Below are 21,403 nucleotides of genomic sequence, written 5' to 3'. Positions count from 1 at the left end.
GATGTTGGTGGCGGAATAACATTTGTTTCCTCAGATGTAATTTTGGCTGTAAAGTAGGAGAACTCCTTACAGGTTATTAGGGATTTTGAGGTTTCTTTGGAAGTCTCAGCCAGTTTGTTAGACTGGTGTCTGACCATTTCAAAGAGCTAGCGAGGTCTGTTCTTAGCATTTTCCAGTTCTGATCTAAAGAACTTTTTTTTAGATTTAAGGATGTTCCTGTTTTAACATTTCTGGTCTGTCGGAGAAGTTTTAGTTGGGAGGCTGAGAGGTGCTGTCTCCAGGTTCTTTCTGTTAGCTGAAGGGTTCTCTTTTCATTGTTGAGAGATCCGTTGAACCAGGGGTTTTTATTCTTTGACTCTTTTCATTGTTGAGAGATCCGTTGAACCAGGGGTTTTTATTCTTTGACTCAGGATTTTTTTAGCTCTAGCGAGGCAAGATCATCAATTATGTCGGACATAGTCAAGTTGTAGTGTTTTGAACGGTCGTTGACCTTTGAAAGATTTAGGTAGGGGGAGGAGGTCATTCTCGCAACGTGCAGCCAGCTTCTCGAGATCCAGGCTTTTTGTGTTCCTGAGCCAGAGTTTCGGTTTCCCAGGTTGCGCTGGCCTTGTCTTGTGGGTGCCAGGCAATAGGAAGGTAATAGTGTGTTGGTCAGACCAGTCGCATGGATCTATCGAGTTAAGCCTGACCGCCGTTGCTTAGCAATAATCCAATCCAGAGTGGTGCCTTTCGTGTGAGTTGGTAATGTGCAGGCTCAAGTTAGTGATTGGTCAGCAAGGATGTCTTTGTGGGTGTTAACCTGAGGGTCATTGAGGTCATTTCAATGCAGATTACAGTCTCAGAGGAAAATGTCATTGGAATGGGGGAAACCTTTGCTGTAATGATTTCCATGTGGTGGTCGATGTAGGTGTCGCTCTTGCCTGAGGGGTGGTAGAAGATGTGCAGTTTACAAAAGTGGGTAGTGTCATTACATATGGTGAGTGTGAGATATTCGCAGGAGTCAGTGGGGTCAGCGTGAACTTCAGTGATGAGTAGGTCTGAGCGGTAAGTGCTTGCAATGCCTCCCCCTTTTTTTATTAGCTTGTCAAACTTTACAATGCTATAATTTGAAGGGACCAATAAATCTAGGTAAGGTGATGCTGATTCATTGAGCCATGATTCAGTAAGGATTGCTACGGCAGATTTTTGCTTCAGGATGAGAGCGGGGATGTCGGAGGCATGCTTTGCTGCTGATCGACAGTTAATTAGGAGGCTTTAGAGAGGAGGGTCTGTGCATGTCTAGTGAGTTAGGGAGGATAAGGGTGCATGCGCTAAGTTGTTGCTGTTTACTTCTCTGTTACGGAGAGATGATGATCTATTAGAGTTGATTTCAACCGTGCAAATTAAGTATTCATCTTTCTTGTCTGTTAGGACTGGGGGCGTCAGGAGAGAACTTATAGGATAAGAGGAAGGCTTGAATTTCGTCCTCCGAAAGGTAGTTGGGATGCTTGCGATGGCGAAGGTGTCTAAAGGCTAGTAGCCAGGTTGAAGGACGGTCTTGGTGAGGGGGAGAAGAACTGAGTTCTGGGAGAGCTTGATATTCGATATAGATTATTCTATAAGGTTAAGGATGCTTTTCAGTTTAAGAACGGAGTTAAGGTTGCTCTGAGCTACGTTGGCTGCTCTGAGTTTCAGAATTTCAAGGATCATAAGTGAAGATTGAACTTGCGGGAAGGTGACCAGTGGGTCAGGACTTGGTCAGGTAGCCTGGTAGTGGAGCTCGACCATCAGGTTTCTGAGAGGAGGCATGTATGAAGGGCTAGGCAAGCTCAGCAGGGTGGTCACAGGGCTATTGGAGAGGGTGTCTGCTGCGCTGTGAGCGACTAGTGTGTTCGTCACTATGAGTGTAGGAGAGGAGCGAGGGTTGGAAGATATTGGCGACGGCGTTGTCTTATAGTAAGATGATGGAGATCGGGGGGAGTGGAGAAGGTTCACTAGTAGATAAAGGGGAGATGCTGCTCAGAATGTTGTTTAGCGTGAGGAATACCATGGGTAAAGTCGGGCCAGTCTGAACCATAGGAGAGGGGGTGCAAGGGGGAGTGGCTGTAGCTTTGGTGGACATTAACGGGAAATCCTTAGCCTTGTTCTTAGAGCTGCATTGACCGGAGCTATGAGAAGAGTCAGATGAAGACAGCAGGCACTGGGGGAGTGTAGAGTGATAGTAGTAATGCACCTGTTTTTTAAGGAAGGTGAAAAAGTCAGCGAATTTGTTGAGACCTGTGTTTGGTGCTTGGATCAGAACGGTGTAGTTTTTGTATAGGGTAATGGTAAGGTCAGCTCTTAGATTATGGGAGGGTACGATCGTGAGTTTGGCGCCGTACAGAATGTTCCTGGATTAATGTGTGTCAAGTAGGTTAGATATGCTGCGCGCCATAGTGCTGGTTTTCTTGAGTAGTAAATAAGGTCATTGATAATTGTGCTCTTGTCTGCGTTAAAGTACAGGTCAGAGATCAGATTCTCAGGCTGTCTTCTCAGGAGGGTATGTTTGAAGGTTTTAGCAGCGGTCCTGGAGAGGTTCGGAGGGTATACGATGGTGTAAGAGTTGCCCCCTGTTGCATTCAGGCAAGAGCCTGCCATACTGGAGAGAGAAGGGTCTCAGTGAGTCCAGGTGGGCGAACTTTGATAGGCTGCAGGAGTAGTTCAAGCGTTAATTCAGAGGGATTGCTACTCCGCGGAACAGTCAGGGAAGGCTGGTGAGTTTCAGGGCATCAGGAAGAGGGAGAACCTACATAGATTCTGAGCCCAGGTAGCAAAGGCGATACCCATTCATGGTGCTGGTAGATCATGAGGAGGGGCAGGGATCAGTCAGTTTGTAATCCAGTGGGTAAACCACAAGGCTGACCTTGTGAGGCTGACCCTGGCTATAGCAGTCCACAGGTCATCACCAGAGGAGGGTGGGGGGAGCCCAAGAGCTCATTAGCCCATAAGTTTACGGCTGGGCAGCTGTCAGTCCGGTCAGTTTAGGAACTCAAGGTAGAAGGGAGAACACAGTGAGTAGGACAGTGCGATCTGGCTATGGGCAGATGAGTTAAATCCAGTATATACATTAAGAAGTGTTCAGACAGTAAATCAATAGGGCAAGTGAATGCTAGGCATTCCTCCCAGTCTCTAAAGGTAGGTTATCGCAAAGCCCCAAAAGCAACTTTGCTGCTGCATTTATATATATATCAGAGCTAGGCAGGAACCAAAAAGTAATCAGTAACTGGCAGAGGTAGGAAGGAGCATTCGAATTGGGTGCTGGGCTCCTCCTCATAGATTTGGTAGGATTTGGGCTACCTCAGTGGCAACAGATGCCCCAGTGCCTTCTCCCATACTTATAATCCCAGGTGGAATGGGGGGCAAGTAGGGGGATAGAAGCCCCTCCTGGTCACCTCAGGGAGACTAATGCACTGTTTTGGCCAAAAAGACGGCAAAAGCAGGCAGGGAGAGATCCCTGTCAGTTGTTGGGCTACTTCTAGTATCCCCAGTAGGATTTGGGCTACATCGGTAGTAAGAGAGGCTCTACGATCTGTTCCTCCAGCTGTACTCCCAGTGAAAAAGGGGGCAAAAGGAGGGTTGGCACGCCTTCCGGCATCCCCAGGAGGGCTCAAGAGCAGCAGCAGTTGTACTCCAATGTATTGCGCCCCCTACTCCTCACCTCTGATCGGGAGTGCCGCCCGAGCGCTAGATATGGCTCTGGTCCCTTGCCGCTATGGACACATCATTTCCTCCTAGGGGCTGCTAAAGATTGTAGAATGCTGACTTCCAAAGCAAATCCAAAGGGGATGATGGACGGAGTGTTTAACATTGCAAGCACCCCCAGTCAACTGATCTGGGTTTAATCCATCATCATTCTTTAGCTCACTCCACCCCCCCAGTTCAGACATATCCATTTGCAAATCAGTCTGACCCTGTGCCTCATGGGAACAGTCCAGCCCGAACTGCCAAGCCATGTGTTCCGGAAACAAGCATCCTGGGACCGGTTTCTGGCTAATGAGCCGTTATCAGCCAGGCTAGCTTGAATCCAGTGGCAAAGTGAGCAATGGACCACGTCTGGGCATACCCTACCAACTTAGGGCGAACAAAGCAAAACCAAAGAGGATGATCGACGGAGTGTTTAACAACACTCACCCCCAGTCAACTGATCTGGGGCTAATCCATCACCATTCTTTAGCTCACTCCGCCACCCCAGTTCAGAGATGGCCATATGCAAATCAGTCTGACCCTGTGCCTCATCGGAACAGTCCAGCCCAAACTGCCAAACCATGTCTTCCCTGTACCGTAAACAAGCATCCTGGGACCGGTTTCTGGCTAACCAGCCGTCATCAGCCAGGCTAGCTTGAATCCAGTGGCAAAGTGAGCAAGGGACCCAAGGTCCAGCGTGACAAATAGGCCAGACTACAATAATGCCTCCACAGATTGTGAAATTCTGCCACAAGCCATGAAAAATACATTTGCTTATTCATAGACTGACAGATAAATTAATAAAATGCAAATGAATGAAATGCAACTTGTAAAGTGTGTCCCGGCGCTGCGCTTATTGCCCATCTCACAGAGTAAGTCGGATCATCTACTCTTGTTTAAAAGCTAGATTTTCTACTTTTCCATGTACAGTGGAATAGCATCAGCTGAGCATAGCTCAAAAGGGTGTTTGTTCCATGCACATTACCCAAGATAGGAGAAGGCCCGTCCTCCAGTTCTATTCTATTGCGGCTGACTCTTGCCCTAAGGTTGCCTGCACCTGTATGATGAAGTGGCTTGTGGACCAAAACTGGTGTTTTAAAGAGAATTATCCTCGTTTTGGGAGGCAATGCAGGGCACGCATTTGCGGGGACATATGCGTCTTGGAGGCAGGCTTAAGAGAATCCAGGCTGCTGTATTCTGGGCCACATAAAGTCTGTTAAGCAGGTTGTCTCAAATATAGGGCATATTCATAATCCAGCCTAGAGGTTGTAAGCGCCTGGACGACCGCCTTCCTCACAGAAAATGAAAGTAAATGCGAAACCTTTTTTAGTATATGCAGTAGCCCGAAACATGTGCCTACCACAGACTTGATTTAAGGTTGGAAGAATAGGAAGCTGTCAAATTTGACATACAAGTTCTTAACTGTTCCCCTTGAGGGCCTAGGGATGGGGCGTCTTTAGGACAAAAGGTCTGCCATGTTTCCAGGGCCTTATGACCGAATATTAATATTTCAGTTTTGTCTATGTTACATTTTAGTTGATGGGTGGTCTTCCAGTGGTAAACAGCTATAAGGCATGTTTCAAAGGACTCTACCACACTCTCTTCTCCTTTCCCACAGGAGAACAACAGCTGAGTATCATCAGTGTATGAAATCACTTTTACCCCCAAGGCTTCTGCCAGCTGGGCTAAAAGGGCATGGTATACATTAAATAGTGTGGGGCTCAAAGAAGAACCCTGCGGCACCCCTACTGTCAACTCACATGATCTTTAAAGGAAAAGAGGGGCCCATATTCAGGGCCGGACTGACTACCGGGCAGTTTCGAATGCTGCCGAGCTGGGGGCTGATGTCACTGCGGTGGGGGCTGATTTAGTTCATGGAGACCTGGGTGTGCTTCGAAATAATTAATGCAAAACGAATTTCGTTTAGCACACGCAGGTCTCCATGAACGAAATCACCCCCCAGCTCAGCAGCATTCCAAACTGCCCGGTAGCCAGTCTGGCCCTGCCCATATTTCCTGTTCTCTTCTCTATCCTCCAAAAAGGAGTCAGCCAGTTCAAGGCTTGTCCACCTACCCTGATAGATTGGAGATGCGCAAGAAGCTTGGAGTGAGGGACCGTATTGAAGGCCCCTGACAGATAATTTCTAGAATGAAGACGACCAAATAGCTCCATGTCACCATGGACGCAGTGCTCCACTCCTGGGCTTTTTTATTCAAAACCATGGTTTTCTGATTGATTAGTTCAACAACAACAACTTATGAGAATAAGGGCTCCCAGAATCCACTGGGTTCTTAAATGAAAACCCAGTACTGGAACAATGCGGTCTTGGTATTAAGGCATCATTGGGGACCAGGTGCTGCGAGCGTGAGGGGTAGGTGTCTCCGCCACACCAGCGCCTGCACTAAGGTTCATCCACCAGACAGCGCTGGCCTCACGGGAGCATGCTGCGAGGCCCGTGTTATTCTCCCTTAGGGTCGCCTAATTAGAGTGGGACCCCTTGGCCCTCTACGTACACGTCCCAGAGAGGTTGTATGTGCTTTTTACTATGTGAATGAGCATATAATCACTTGTCTTCTTGTGTAGTACCCTGTCTAGGTCCTGACGAATCGCCGTTTGGCGAGAAACATGTTGACCACACCAGGGGGTTGAGTTAGTTTTCTGTATACTTCCACAGCTTCTAGCTGCCCTCCCACCTCTTTTAATCAGGGAATCAGCCACGCCAATAAAATCCACTGTGGACTGACTATCCCTTTTTAACACACACTCACTTTTCACCGACTACACTCCCCCTTGTTCCTCACTCACACCCACCATCGGCTAGGAACAAAAGAACTCCGCTAAAAGAGTGCCTCATGGTACTCCGTCAGACATTGCAGCGCCGGTCTGACGAGGAGCAGTGAGCCGATGATGATACTGGACATCCTTCAGCCAGGGTGTGTTCCACGCCTAACGCTCTGGGTGTGTGAGGCTCTCTAGTTCCGACAAGGGACCTTCGCTAGTCCCTTGACTCTGTACGTCCACTCTCCTCTCCACACTGTAGTACTCTCCCCGGGGAACTTTGTATTTTTCTTTGTGCATCATTGGGAATCATCCACATTGTCTACAGGAATGTTCCACCCATATCCAGGTTGTTTCTTAGGGTACGATATAATACAAAATGGTGCAATAATTGGGGCCAAGGTCTGATTTCAGCAATGTAGCTTTTCAAATAATTGCTATCAGAAGCCATTTTTAATTCCAAAGTCACTTGTATAGCGCCTGCATCCAAATGTATCAAGGGGAATGTTCTTCCGCTGAGGAGGTAATCACAGTTAGCCATCTGGGAATTGGCTGGTTTTGAAAAGCTTCCACAGCCATCATGTTTCCCAGGGTACACAGACATAATATCGACTCCAAAATATCGTTTGGACAGAATATCGAGTTTTAAATATCGTTTGGAGAAAATATCGACAGGTCAGAATATCGACAGCCAAAATATCGTTTTTAAGGTAAGTGAAGTAATATCGACTGTAAATAATATCGAAAGTAAAAAATATCGTTTTTTATATAATATGTAATTATTTATAGTGTCTTTATGTTATAATATGTGTGAAAAGTGTCATTTTATGTTATAATTATTTTTAATTAATGATTTTTTTTAAATTATTGTGTAATTTTATTCTGTAGCGGGTTGTGGGTTTATAGGGGAATAGGGTGGGAAGTAATTTAATTATAATTAATTAAATATGTAAATTTATTAATTGGTAGTAATAATTAATTAATTGGTAATTAAATAATAAATTAATTAATTGGTAATTAAATAATATATGGTATTGGTAATTAAATAATATATGTTAATTGTTAATTAAATAATATATGTTAATTATTTAAAATTTAATTGGTAATTAATTTAATTTAATTTATTAATTGCTAATTATGTAAATTAAAATAATGTATTTCCTGTAGCGGGTTGTGGGTTTATAGGGGAATAGGGTGGGAAGTAATTTAATTATTACTTATTAAATATGTAAATGTATTAATTGGTAGTAATATTTAATTAATTGGTAATTAAATAATATTTGTTAATTAATTAAAATGTAATTGGTAATTATTTTAATTTAATTGATTAATTGCTAATTATGTTAAATTAAAGGGGTATTTTTAGGGTTCAGGGTCAGTTTTTAGTTTTTGGGTAAAGGGGTATTTTTAGGGTTCAGGGTCAGTTTTTAGTTTTTGGGTAAAGGGGTATTTTTAGGGTTCAGGGTCAGTTTTTAGTTTTTGGGTAAAGGGGTATTTTTAGGGTTCAGGGTCAGTTTTTAGTTTTTGGGTAAAGGGGTATTTTTAGGGTTCAGGGTCAGTTTTGGGTTTTTGGGTAAAGGGGTATTTTTAGGGTTCAGGGTCAGTTTTTAATTTTTGGGTAAAGGGGTATTTTTAGGGTTCAGGGTCAGTTTTTAGTTTTTGGGTAAAGGGGTATTTTTAGGGTTCAGGGTCAGTTTTGGGTTTTTGGGTAAAGGGTTTTTTTAGGGTTCAGGGTCAGTTTTGGGGTACAGGGGTACAGGGGTACAGTGTAAAAATAAAGTAAAATTAAATTTACATTATTTTAATTTAATGAAATTAAATTAAATTAAATTATATTTAAATATTTTTAAATAATTTAAATTAAAAAAAAATTATTATATACTTTCCAATACTTACGTTGTAATGGTAGTGCGTTGTAAAAGTTGCGTTGTAACGTCATATATCCACTGTTGCACTCTTTGCAGTGGGAATAGTAATTTTTACTCTTTTGTATTTGTACGTTAATAATATTGGCTATTATTTAATTAAATTTTGTTACTATATATATATATGTTTTAAGAAATATGATTAAAAAAAATATTATTTTTTTACTTTCATTAATTATTTAATTATTAAAAGTTAATTTAAGTATTGTTAATTATATTTTAGTAATTAATTTTTTATATTAATGTAATTAAACATTGTTTTTATTAAAGTCGATATTTTTTACAACTATATTTTTGTAAACGATATTTTGTACTCGATATTTTTGTACTTACCTGTTTGTACATACAAACTCGATATTTTGGTTGTAGATATTTTTTCCTCGATATTTTGGGTAGTCGATATTTTGGTAGTCGATATTATTTCAGTGATCCGTTTCCCAGATCTATGCTTATGTAGCTCATCCAGCCCTGGGTTTTGCTTTACATTCTGCGTTTTGTGGGGCTGATATTATAACAGTGTCAAAAAGACTACTTAGACTACAAATCCCTGATTACAAAGGAAAACAATCTGAACTGCCTGGGGTACCCAGGCATATTACTAGGAACCTTGACAGCTCTTCGTATCAGCAATTGCATAGTGCTTAAAGTAAACAAACAGTTCAAGGTAGATCTGGATAGCTTAGCGAGACTTGGTCCTTCTTTCAATCATACACAGGCTGGAGGACATTAGCTTATTGAGTTGACCCACAAGATCATTTTAATGTGAGATGTAGTGGTGCCCTTGTCTTTGGCAGGGCAGGCTTTAGAAGACACGCCATATCTGTGTTGTGACCCCATGCCATATGTAACATATTTAGCCAGTCCTAGTTTTTAGTCTAAACCTTTTTAATATAGGAGGGTGTAGAAGTCTGTATTACCAATGCTAAAAATAAAACTACAGGTCATAGAACGCAACGTGATGTTGACAAAAAAACTGAATAGGTGGAGCACTCACAGAAGACAAGGAGCAACTTGGGAGCTTGAAACACTTGAAATAAATCATATGAAGCTAAAAAAGCCACATCGAAGGTATACCGCAACGTTTACCTGGCCTGGGGATCCTCTCAGTAATGTTGTCCTCAGGTCCATGAAGGTGAGGTATTCTTCCACCAGCAGGGCAGACATAGAATCCACAGAGGAAATAGGGAGCGTTGTATCAATCACAGCTTGAACCAGGGGAACAATCAAAAGGCATTCAGCATCCGACAGACTGGCGGAGAGCTTCTGGATCTTATGGGAATAGGAGAGGGCGTTCCTCATGGCTTTTATGACAACTACAGAACAAGAGAAAGAAAAACATCCAGTACCCTTATTCCCAATAATTATCATACTTGAAAAGGTATTCAGAAGTGAATACCTAAAAGACTGCTAGAGAACCAAGTTCCAACTTGTCAGCTGTGTGTAGTTCAACTAGTCCTGTTGTTTCCTGTTTCCAATCTGGTAATTGAAGTGTTGATCTTGTCAGTGTGAAGTGAGGACTACAAGTACCAAAATTGATTGAAAAACTAAAACTCGATAAACTATTTACATGTGATATGGTAGTGGGAACTAATCTGAAGAGATACTCTCAATCTGTGCTCTCAGGATCTGGATCAATTTTCTCATCAACATCAGAACCGCTTCCACCCTCCGGCAATTCACAAATGTCTCAGACAAGACTACATATTCACACAATAGGATTCGCCACCCTAGTATGTCCTGCTTCTCTGTAAACTATCTTGAATTGTTACTCATGGCTCATTCCTTGTTTGAACTTTACAGACCCTAATAAGTGCATACATACCCTATAAAGATTGTGCCTGAGACCCTAGCTTCAAGGGCAGGTCTTCATTTAAAGGTTCTCAGACAGTCTTGGATATTGAATATGCACCACTTTGTTTCCTTAGACCTGTAATCTGATATTTCTGAGGAAAGGTAGAAGTGTAACTCTAAGCAGCAGAGTTATTGGCTAAAAAACCACAACTGGATTAGAACCTCTCACAGGATGGAGGGCTAATTGGAGGAGACACCAGGTGTATATTTATTCCCGAATTAAAAAAACTCTGGAACCTCAAAAAGGAAGGTTGGTTTGCTCATGCACCAGATAAACAGGAGGTCCACAGCTGCAGCCTTAAATGTAAGCGTAGACTAATCCCAAACCACTGGTCAGAAATAACCTTGAAGTAGGAATATAAATATATACAATTATAGCTGGAAATATCTGTATTCAAACTTCTCAAAAACACATACAAAGCCCTACACAACATAGAAGTAGAATACATGAACAGTCACATACACTTACCCTAACCCACTAGACACCTACGCTATGCCTCGCGCTCAGTCATTCTCCGCATCCGCAAAAGCAAAACTGGAGATCGCTCATTCTCCGACATCACACCCAAGACATGGAACGACCTCCCTCAACACATCCGAGCCTCCTCCTCATTTCTTGAGTTCCGCAGGAAGCTGAAGACCTGACTCTTCATTTAAGCACCTTGGGCACTTCAACACCTACACACCTGCCCAAACGCCTAGATACCCTATCGGGTGACTATTGCGCTATACAAATCAATATAACATAACATATATACCTATAGGTGGAAATTGATTGACTTTACAATAGAATTTAACAGATGTGCCCAGGGTCAGGCCTGGAGTCGGGGTGAAGGCAATGAAGTGGGAATAAAAGATACATGAATGCTTAGACAGACAGGGCACTTCTCCTTCAGGAAAAGAAAAGACTGTTTGTCTTCAGCGGATTGAGCTTTTAAAAAAGTAGGTTACAATGAACTAACAGCTGGGGTCTATCATGGAAACCCTCAAGTATACTTAGGCATGAGGGATGCGGAGTGTAGATCCGGAAAGGATGGATGCAAGCTAGATTTTTAATATATTCACTTAAGATACATCTACATACAGTGGATCTCCATGGAGTTCATCTGAATAGCCATTACCCTGAAAATCTGGACGGATCATGCACTTCTGGGTTGGCAATGGTCCTCTGATGTAATGGCTTAAAGAGACATCATACTGATTAATCAAGATCCTCAGAAGCTGTGCAAAGATAGAAATCCCCAACAAGCGGAGCATCTGGCTTCCTAACATTGTTTTGTCAATTCCCAAAGTTTCCTCTTAAGGGATCTGCGAGGTATTGAGGAACTCCTGGTGTTAGCAAACTCCTGGCATTGAGGAGTTCTTTGAAGACCCTGTTATATATTAAAAGATTTATTCTCTTCTAGTTTAATGCTCTTTTTGGTCTTTGGCTCAGAGATAAAAACGGAATATTGGTTCTCCCCATGGTCTCCTCTAAGGTGAGCCTTGTCAGGGGAGACCCACATTGGTCTACTCACCTTTAGTCTTAAGGAAGTAACTGTCCTTCACCTTATTTCACCAAGGCTTTGCTGGTGGCCTCTGATTTAGTTCCGGAGGTACATAGTGGCACTCTTGAGAGTGGCCTACCAGCCTCACATGTACATTGAAGTCCAGCGGCTTCATGCCACTCGTGGAGGTAGGGTGAACCCATCAGGTTTATTTTGTTTAATTAGTTAAAGTTTTAGTTACCAACATTACATGAACTGATGGCTTTGTGAACAGTTCTGGTGCACTGTTTAGGGTTCTCCTTAAATGATTGCAAACATTTATTTTGCTATAGGAATGGAGTTACAAGTTGGGGATGAGTGCTGCCCACAGAGAACAGCCCCATCCATTCCTTCTTCCTGCTCTCCTTTGGTAAAGACTGCCAGGACCCTCAGTGAGTTCCTTGAACCCCTCTTCCTGCAAGTGGACAAAGGAACCTGCCATCCTAGACTCCTCTCTGAGGAGGGACATCTTGGCCAAGCATGATTGGTTGAACTTTTCCAGTGGTGAGGATGTAATGGACTGTGACTGGCAGTGGAATCCGGTGCAGCTTTGTGGAAAATAATCTGGATCTACAAGGCAGCACCTTGATCATTTGCAGCGAGGACCTGGTGGATCCCTACGCAAATGGTGCCGTGCAGTGTATAGAGCTGGTGCGCTGTTCACTACCTTATAGATAGGACTGCCTTTGTGGACCTGCTGAAGCTCTGGTGGCCTGTGATGCTCCAGCTGGCAGGAGCAGGACAGGCTGTACTGCTGTCCTGCTGGCAGGGTGACACATGCCCTGAGCATGTGTCACCCTGCCAGCTCAAGAAGTCCTATGTCGCTGAAGACAGCCTCTACCCATTCTACCCCTTATTGAGAAAGGAAGGCGGGTTGCTGAAAATCCAGATTCAGTGGCATGAGATGTTTGTGAATCGTTTTGTTCCCAGCACCAGTGATGAAAATTGACAGCTGCAGGTGCAGGTGAGATGGTAGTGGATAGGCCTGGGTGCACAGCCCTCTCTGCACGGTGGTTCAACTTTAGCAAACATTTTTACAATCTGGTGCAAAATATTCCAGAGCCACAGGCAAAATGGTATTTTGCTTTTTGGGCACTCCCTACACCTTAACAAGAAGGCAATTTTTGCAATCTGGCACTCTCTCGTGACTAGCAGCCTGATTCATCAAGGGGCCGTTTTGCGAGCCCCTAATAGCGAATCATAGCGATTCGCTATTGAGGTCTCGCAAAACGGTATTCATGTAGGAATTGCTAAATAAATAGCGATTCCTACACATTCCTTATTTGCGAGTAGCAAATTGCTACTCGCAAATAAGGAATAACAGCCTGATTCATGAAGCGAAATAGCGCCCGCAATGGCTGCGAAAATGCAATTGCGGGTGCAAAACACGGAATCGGCATTCAAGTACGAAATAGCGAATTCGCAAAAAAAGAATAGCGATTTAAATAGCGATTACGCTATAATAGTCGCAGACTCCGGGTAGTCGAGCATTAGCGATACGGAAATAGCGACCAACCACGGAATCTGCGAAATGAATAGCGAAACGCAATATTGTCTCAATCGGCATTCATGAAATAAATACAATAGCGAAAAAGCGCTAATTCGCACGTTTGCGCGGCGCAATTTAAGGACAACTCAAAGCAGGTGGTAACCATAAAAGCCATGATTAAGTAAAATTTGAAAAACTGTTGGCCAATCACCAACAGGTCCAGGCCTGACCAATCACACATAAGGACATTCAGCAGCAGCATTAGGCGTTCCACAATGCCTGGGATGTACATGGTGGTGAGGCGGCGAAGGCTACAGCGAGCAGCACGGAGGAGACGCATGAGGCAGCAAAGGATTTACCGGCAGCGGGTCACCTTGCTGGGCCAAACCAGAGAACAGATTTATGCTAAATACAGGCTGAATGGGGAAATGATCACCTGGCTGATACAAGAACTCGACCCCATCATGCAGCACCCAACAAGGCGAAACAATTCTGTGCCCACACATGTGCAGGTATTGTGCAGCCTGCACCTCCTGGCCTCCGGCAGTTTCCAGGGCATAGTAGCCGCTGCTGGGGGGATATCCCAGCCCACCATGTCACGCTGCCTCCACACTTTTGTTGACGCCATGCTCAGCCAGCTCCACCGCCACATCACATTTCCCACGAGCCAACAGGAATTGGACCTGACAAAACTACAATTTTACAATGTCGCCCATTTTCCCCATATCCTCGGCTGCATAGACTGTACCCACGTCGCCATCTGCCCACCAGCTGCCACGGAGTATATGTACCGCAACAGGAAGTCCTACCACTCCCTCAACATACAGATGGTCTGCAATGCCAAGACCATCATCACTGACATTGTGGCCCAGTACCCAGGGAGTACCCATGACTCCTTTATCTTCAGGCACAGCGGACTCCACACACGACTGCTCAGGGGAGAGTTTGGGGAAGGACACCTACTTGGTAAGTACACTTTGTCGACCATGTCACATTGCTATGAAGTAACTGCGCTGCACAGGCAATCAACATCTGCTCCTCTCATTCAGGTGACAGTGGCTACGCCCTACGGGAATACCTCCTGACCCCTTACCTCAACCCTGCCACACCTCAGCAACGGCGCTACAATGTTGCGCACATCCGGACAAGGAACTGTATAGAAAGGACATTCGGCCTGCTCAAGAGCAGGTTCCGTATTCTGCACAAGACAGGTGGGGCGATGTATTACAGTCCTGCAGCGTGCTGCCGCATTGTGGCTGTCTGTGCAATGCTTCATAACATTGCAACCAAGCGCCGGATACCTGTTGACATCTCAGGCAGTGAATCTGAGGGGGATGACCGGCCACCAGCACATGCGCACCATGCACGCGGGGAGAACCCAGCTGAAGGCCACAGACGTCGCAACCACATCACAGCGAACAATTTCTAGCCCACCCTCTTCCCCCAACCCACATATCACAATTGCATGCAAAATTTAATGATTACACAAGGCTAATGTGTGCAGCAAAATAAATGTATTTGTTCCATTCACAAGAAAAAGGTTATGGTTTCAACTATTTACAAATTACAGTATTCCTGCATACTGCAGTGTGAAGTAGGTTCTTGGCAGGCTTAGCGTCAGCCTGTGGCAGTGTCCCTCAGACAATGTCATTGGCGCCTCCGGCGCGTAATGCCCAGGCGCCTGTGAGGCTCTTCCTCATCCTGGGCAGCTGTACCAGGCGTTGCCCTGGTGCTGCGCCTAGGTGGCGGGACCTGCGTGGCAGAGTGGCTGCTCACGCTGGAGGCACCCTCACTGGCATCGTCTCCCCCTACAATGGCCGGTAGCACAGGTGTATGCAGTGCCGTCACGGCGGTGGTCAGGTGCTCCAGCACCCTGGTTATGTCCTCGCAGCACTGGACCAGTTGGTGCTGCTGGGTCAGAGAGCGCCGCGACAGCTGGGCGGTGGCATTTGCTGCCACATAATTTGACCTACTATAGGCCGACAGCCGGCTCATCAGCTGGTGGTGGCGCCTGCTTGCAACACTGCGGTGCTTGACGAGCGCAGCAGTATTGTCCTCCATTGCCGCCGTCATGCGGTCCATGGCCGCCGTCATGCGGTCCATCCGCTCTCCGACTCCCGCCACATTGCGGCCAATTTTATGCAGCTGGAGCTGGATGGCTCCTTGCTGCTGCGACTGGCGCTGGTGGATTCGGAGCATGCGCCGCTCGACGCTCATGCAGGCATGGAGATGCCCATTGCCCCTCCTGCTGTTCGGCCGCTGTGTTGCGGCTGTGGCTGGCCCAGATCTGGTTGCACGAGCTGCAGGTGGTGTAGCAGCTGGTGTTGCTGGTGCGGCAGGAACTGGAGGCACATTGGTGGGGTGCCTGGCTCTGGCAGCCGGTTAGCCGGCAGATGTAGGAGCACGTACGGTGGGGGGCCTGGCCTTGGCAGCCGGTTGGCCGGATGATGTAGGAGCAGGTACGATGGGGGGCCTGGCCTTGGCAGCCGGTTGGCCGGAAGATGTAGGAGCAGGTACGGTGGGGGGCCTGGCTGCTGGTGTTGGTGCAGCGGCAGATGCAGGAGCAGGTACGGTGGGGGGCCTGGCTGCTGGTGTTGGTGCAGCGGCAGGGGCTGGTGGCTGGGTTTCGGGTAGTGATTCCTCCTCCTGGGCCTCCTCATCAATCTGCAGCCTCTCGCTGTCACTGCTATCATCGCCACCTGTGAGGGTAAGTGGATACTCATTAGGTGCATGTGACTGTCAGACGTGCAGATGTTACATGCATGCTGGGTGTCATTCCCTGGATGGCTGTGGATTTGCGCACTTTGGAACCTTTCTGGCCGCATTGTGGTACTACTACATTGTGGACATACTACATCTCCCACAATGCTTCAGGGCATTTCCTGATGCACAACATAGGCATGACTAAGGGCCAATGAGTGAGCCTATTTGGTCAGGGACGGTCATAGGGGACAGGGTCGCAGTCGCATGCCACTTACCTTGGGTGTCTTGGGTGGGGCGGGAGGAGTCCAGAGGGGTCACGCCAACACACGCCTCCCTCTCCAAGGTGTTCTCAACCTGGTCCTCCAGGGGTGTGTTGGGTGGGACAGTCGGTCCGCCACCTCCAGTGCCCGATGCCTCACCAAGGCGCTCCGCCACCCTCTCCTTGGCACGACCTCGGAGGTCGTACCAGCGCTTCTTCAGCTCCTCCAACGACCTGTCCGCCACGCCCACCGAGTTTACGCTGGAGGCTATCCCCAGCCAGATCCTCCGCTTGTCCTGCTCTGGGACCTTCCTGGAGTTGGCGCCAAACAGCCTGTCGTGGTTGGCCACCACCCCTTCAATCAGGTTCTCGAGCTCCTGCTCGGAGAACTTGAGCTTGCGCTTTCGTCCAGCGCTGTTGCTGGGGCCAGGGACAGGTTCCTCGGACATGGCGGTCGCTATTTCTGCCATTTCTGGAGTCGCTAACGGTGGTTTAGCGTCTGCTTTCCGACGTGCACACTCGAAGGATAGCGTCACTGTGGTGTTTGGGGGTGGGAACTGGCTGCTTCCTGGTTGTGATGTCATCACGGTGCTCGGAATGCGTCTTCCCGTTTTCCCGATCGCGCGAGAATGCGACTCGCATTCCCGATCGCACGGGATTGCGAGTCGCAATCCCGTGCGATCGGGATTGCGAGTCGCAATCCCGATCGCAGGTAGCCGGGAATAGCGATTTTTCTGCGTTTTTTGTAGGTCGCTAACGGCTTTAGCGCCCGCGTGCGAGTCGCTATTTTTTCCCCGAAAAGTCCATGAATGCCGTTTTGCGTTTCCTCAATAGCGAGTCGCTATTAATCGCTATTAGGGACACGCAAAACGGCCCGTACATGAATCAGGCTGTAACTCCCCATTCATTCCTATGGGCCAAAAGGCCCATAGGAATGAATGGGGAGTATCCCTTATTTGCGAGTAGCAATTTGCTACTTGCAAATAAGATAGCGATTTTAAGGGTGCCAGGGGTGTCCAAAGGACACCCTGTAGCACCCCTTAAATGCACATTTGAACAGGTGTTGCGCACACACATGTCCAAAGGACATGTGTGTGTGTAACATGCAAAAGAAAAAAATGCACTAAAGTGCTTTTTACACTATTTTCGCAATTTACCACCAAGTCAGACTTGGTGGTAAATTGAGACCAAATATTGCGATTTCGCTATTTCTAATTGGTTGATGAATTGCATTTAAGGAATCTCTATTAGAGATTCCTTAAATCCAATTCCTCGCAAATATGCGAATTCTTAAATAGCGATTTTTGCATTTGGGATGATGAATCCCAAATGCAAAAATTGCACTCGCAAAAGGCAAGATTCTGAGAATCTTGCCCTTTGCGAGTGCAATTTAGCTTGATGAATCAGGCTGTAGGACATTTGCCTACAATGGCCTAATTGTACTACCAGTTCTACATCTTCCCAGGCTGTATAAACCTACTCAGTGAACGAGTAACGGCACAAGTGAGTAAGGAAGATTTCTTGTAGAGAGCACAGAGAAAAACAGTGTGTTGTGGATTCCTGCAGCCATGCGTGGAGAGAATTTTTGTAATGACTAATCTGAAATATACCCAATGCGAAACGGCTACTCCTACTTAGGTCAAGGCATCCTGAACTGGTACCTACTGCTGCTATAATGCAAAAGTGTGGTCTCCATAACAGGTATACCGTATTTCCAGTTATAGGGGCTCCCTGTGCGAATTGTGGTCTAGGTTCACTGCCACTGAACTGACTGAACACAAAGATTCCATCACTTGTTAAATTAAAGCTCAGAGTTGGACACTGCGCGGCCGGGTGAGCTGTCAGAGGAGATGGGTGTTTTGAGGCCTAGTTCCTCTGCCGACATGTTTAATATCCTGTTTTTTCACTGGTTCGGAAGGATGAGTCATGGATCATCCTGTAGGGTCACGCATTATCCAGGTGGATGTTACAAAAGTCAGTAACAGCATCCAGGGCGGAAGTTAAAAATGAATAAACGACTCAGAATAATAACCGAAGCCAAAACTCGCGTATACATTTCTGAATAGCATCATGCTTCGGGATGCAGTAGGAAATAGCAGGCCGAAATCGTGATTCCGACAAGATGTTGTGAGGGACTGATCATTCTGAGCACCTCTCCTGTCCACAGTCACGAATCAGTGACGTTTACTATGCCCTGTCCTGACCAGAGTCTGGGTTTATCTAGTCATGTTCTGGGCCTACCGACACCGCCCTACCCAGAGTCCCAGCCTACTGGCCCTCAGCCGTATCCTAAATCTGAGACTACTGCCACTCTGTCCTACCCAGGGCTCTAGGCTACTGACGCTGTCCCAACTAAAGTCTCAGGATACCGCCCCTCAGTCCTATCCTAAATTTGAGACTACTGACACTCTGTCCTGCTCAGAGTCTGATGCTGACACTCTGTCCTACCCAGAGTTTGAGGCTACTGACACTCTGGCCTACTCAGAGTTTGGGGCTACTGACACTCTGTCCTACCCAGAGTTTGAGGCTACTGACACTCTGTCCTACTCAGAGTTTGAGGCTACTGACACTCTGTCCTACCCAGAGTTTGAGGCTACTGACACTCTGTCCTACCCAGAGTTTGAGGCTACTGACACTCTGTCCTACCCAGAGTTTGAGGCTACTGACACTCTGTCCTACTCAGAGTTTGAGGCTACTGACACTCTGTCCTACCCAGAGTTTGAGGCTACTGACACTCTGTCCTACCCAGAGTTTGAGGCTACTGACACTCTGTCCTACTCAGAGTTTGAGGCTACTGACACTCTGTCCTACCCAGAGTTTGAGGCTACTGACACTCTGTCCTACCTAAAGTCTCAGGATACCGCCCCTCAGTCCTATTCTAAATCTGAGACTACTGCCACTCTGTTTTACCCACAGTCTGAGAGTACTGGCACTTTGGCCTGCTCAGAGTCTGAGGTTAATGTAATGACCCCTGTCCTATCCGTAACCTGGCGTTCTCAAACCCTCTCCTGCCCAGAATTTCAGGTTAATACCACCCTATTATACCTGCAAACTTGAACTCTAGATTAATATTAAGGGTAGGATATGGTACAGTGGGACCAGTGACTACCTGCCCTATGTACAGAATGGCGTGAATTATATTTCCCAAGCTCTTTACTCTGCTGCTACTGACACAAGACGACACACACACTTCTGATTTTGAGACATCAGTGCCGAGGTTACTGATACTATAGACTTCTACACACAAAGTTGGGGGTGGGGGGGGGGGTTAGGCAGGGATTACTGACACAGTCACCCACACAAACTCCAGGCTCACTTACGTGTGTTGTCTTTGAGATGCTGGATGGTCTCCTCTTCTGACAGGAGGGACACACACTGCAATGAAATCTCTCTGTCCAGACTCGATTTCGCGTTATTCACAGCTACCTGGGTCAGATACTCCATCCGAGCTGTTGGAATGGGAAAAAGAAGTACATGAGTGGAAGGCATAGAGTTATTGCAGTGAACAGTCAATCAGCCGACTCAAAGGCTAGTGGCAGAGGAGGATGACCAGGTAGAGAGGGACGTCCAGACAGGTATCCAAGGCGGTCGCCTAGGGCGAGCAGTTAAAAGTGGTGTCAATTTCGCATACATTTCAATTTAAGGTACAACATTTAAAAAATAGAGGGGTCACCAGTTGCATGGTTTGTCTTAGGGAGACAGTAATAGCTAGTCTAGGGCCCCCTGGAACTACAAGAATGAAGTGGGGTAATAATGGGAGTGAGTCATAGGCAAAGAACAATGGGGTGTACGTACACCAGGTAATATCGGGGTTTAAAGTAGGCCTGGGCAGAGTTTGCAGAGCCGCACTAAGCAGAACTCCGCAAAGTGCCCAAAAAACTCTGCAGCGCTACCTGGAGTTCAACGAGCGGTGGGGTCTGGTAGGTTGCGCTGTTCGTGCTAATTTTTAGTGCCAAGAGTTTCTCTCACACTGTGGAATCAGCACGAATTGCATCACGTGGAGCACCAGAGGTCGCTGCTTCTTTCTGAAGCTCAAGTAGATTTGCCGCTCGAGTAGATTTTCTACTCGAGCGGCAGCTTCCTCAACGGGAGCAGCACAGTGGCGTAGCCAGACCTTCAGCTGCCCGGGGCGGCCCATGCGATTGCCACCCCATGGTGGCCGTATGAAAGAGAGGAGGTGGGGGGGTGTGCTGGTGATTCCTGCCGTGGCCGTCCTGCGACGGCCGCAGGTAAGAGCGGGGGTGGGGGAGTAGCTACCGCTCTCCAAAACTCATGCCGCCCGGGCTGGACCACCCCCCACTCCTTCTTGCTATGCTACTGGAGCAGCACCTTCCTCGACGCAAGAGGCAGCATTTCTCAATGCGAGCAGCCGTGACCTGCCGCAACACCGTGCATTCAGAAATGTTGTTGAGAGGTGGTCTAGTAGGCTATTTTCTCGATCGCCAACTTAACACTGGCGAGCTGCACGAGTGGAAAATCTCCGCTCCGCATCGCTTTGCGGAGTTTTTTTGGAACACAGCCCTCTGCGTGGAGTGAGCAGAACTCCGCTGACTCCACGGCGGAGTGGAAACCTTCGCCCACCCCTACTTTGAAGAAGGGCATGGAAGGAAATCAGGTAATTCAGCGAGTGAACGACAGGCAAGGGAGGATATCGGGTGAAGTACCTCGAGCAGCAATAATGGGATCTAATAATGAGGATAGAGGGGGAACACAGATAACATTGGGGGGGGGGGGGGGAGATGCGGAGGGTGGGACATTATGTAACACTCATACATAATACTAGGGATGGAACAACTTCACGAAGAATCGAGAGAGATGGATGGATAAAAGCGGGGAATAAAGACTTTTTGTATTTCATATCGTGTCTGAGGGAGAAGTGCGCAAAGGCAATGTGAATGACCCCACAGAACTAGGCTACATGGAATGAGAACATTGGAGCTTCTATGTGCAGTGCGCATAAGGTTAGGAGACCAGGTCACATGGACTGAGTGTGCATTGGAGTGTGCATGAGGCTAGGGGACTAGGTCACATGAAATGAATATGCATTGAGGTTTCTACATGCTGTGTGAATGAGGCTAGGGGACCAGGTGACATGGAATGAGTGTGCATTGTGGTTTCTACTTGCTGTGTGAATGAGGCTAGGGGACCAGGTGACATGGAATGAGTGCGC

At 46.7% G+C, this 21,403-nt stretch overlaps 1 protein-coding gene across 1 annotated transcript in view; it reads right to left on the bottom strand.

The window, feature by feature from the left end:
- Positions 1-21,403, bottom strand: part of LOC144824529 (uncharacterized) — a 635,171-nt gene that overhangs the window by 348,556 nt on the left and 265,212 nt on the right. Inside the window, exons 5-6 of the mRNA XM_078683590.1 lie at positions 19,554-19,682; positions 9,492-9,718 (exon numbers count right to left, since the gene is read on the bottom strand). Of these exons, the coding sequence (XP_078539716.1) occupies positions 9,492-9,718; positions 19,554-19,682 (356 nt within the window). The remainder of the gene's footprint in view (positions 1-9,491; positions 9,719-19,553; positions 19,683-21,403) is intronic.

Source organism: Lissotriton helveticus, chromosome 3_1 (assembly GCF_964261635.1).
Source record: "Lissotriton helveticus chromosome 3_1, aLisHel1.1, whole genome shotgun sequence".
Classification (NCBI taxonomy): Eukaryota; Metazoa; Chordata; class Amphibia; order Caudata; family Salamandridae; genus Lissotriton; species Lissotriton helveticus.
The sequence above is the reverse complement of the archived record's forward strand: the minus strand, read 5'-3'. Positions and strand labels throughout refer to the sequence as shown.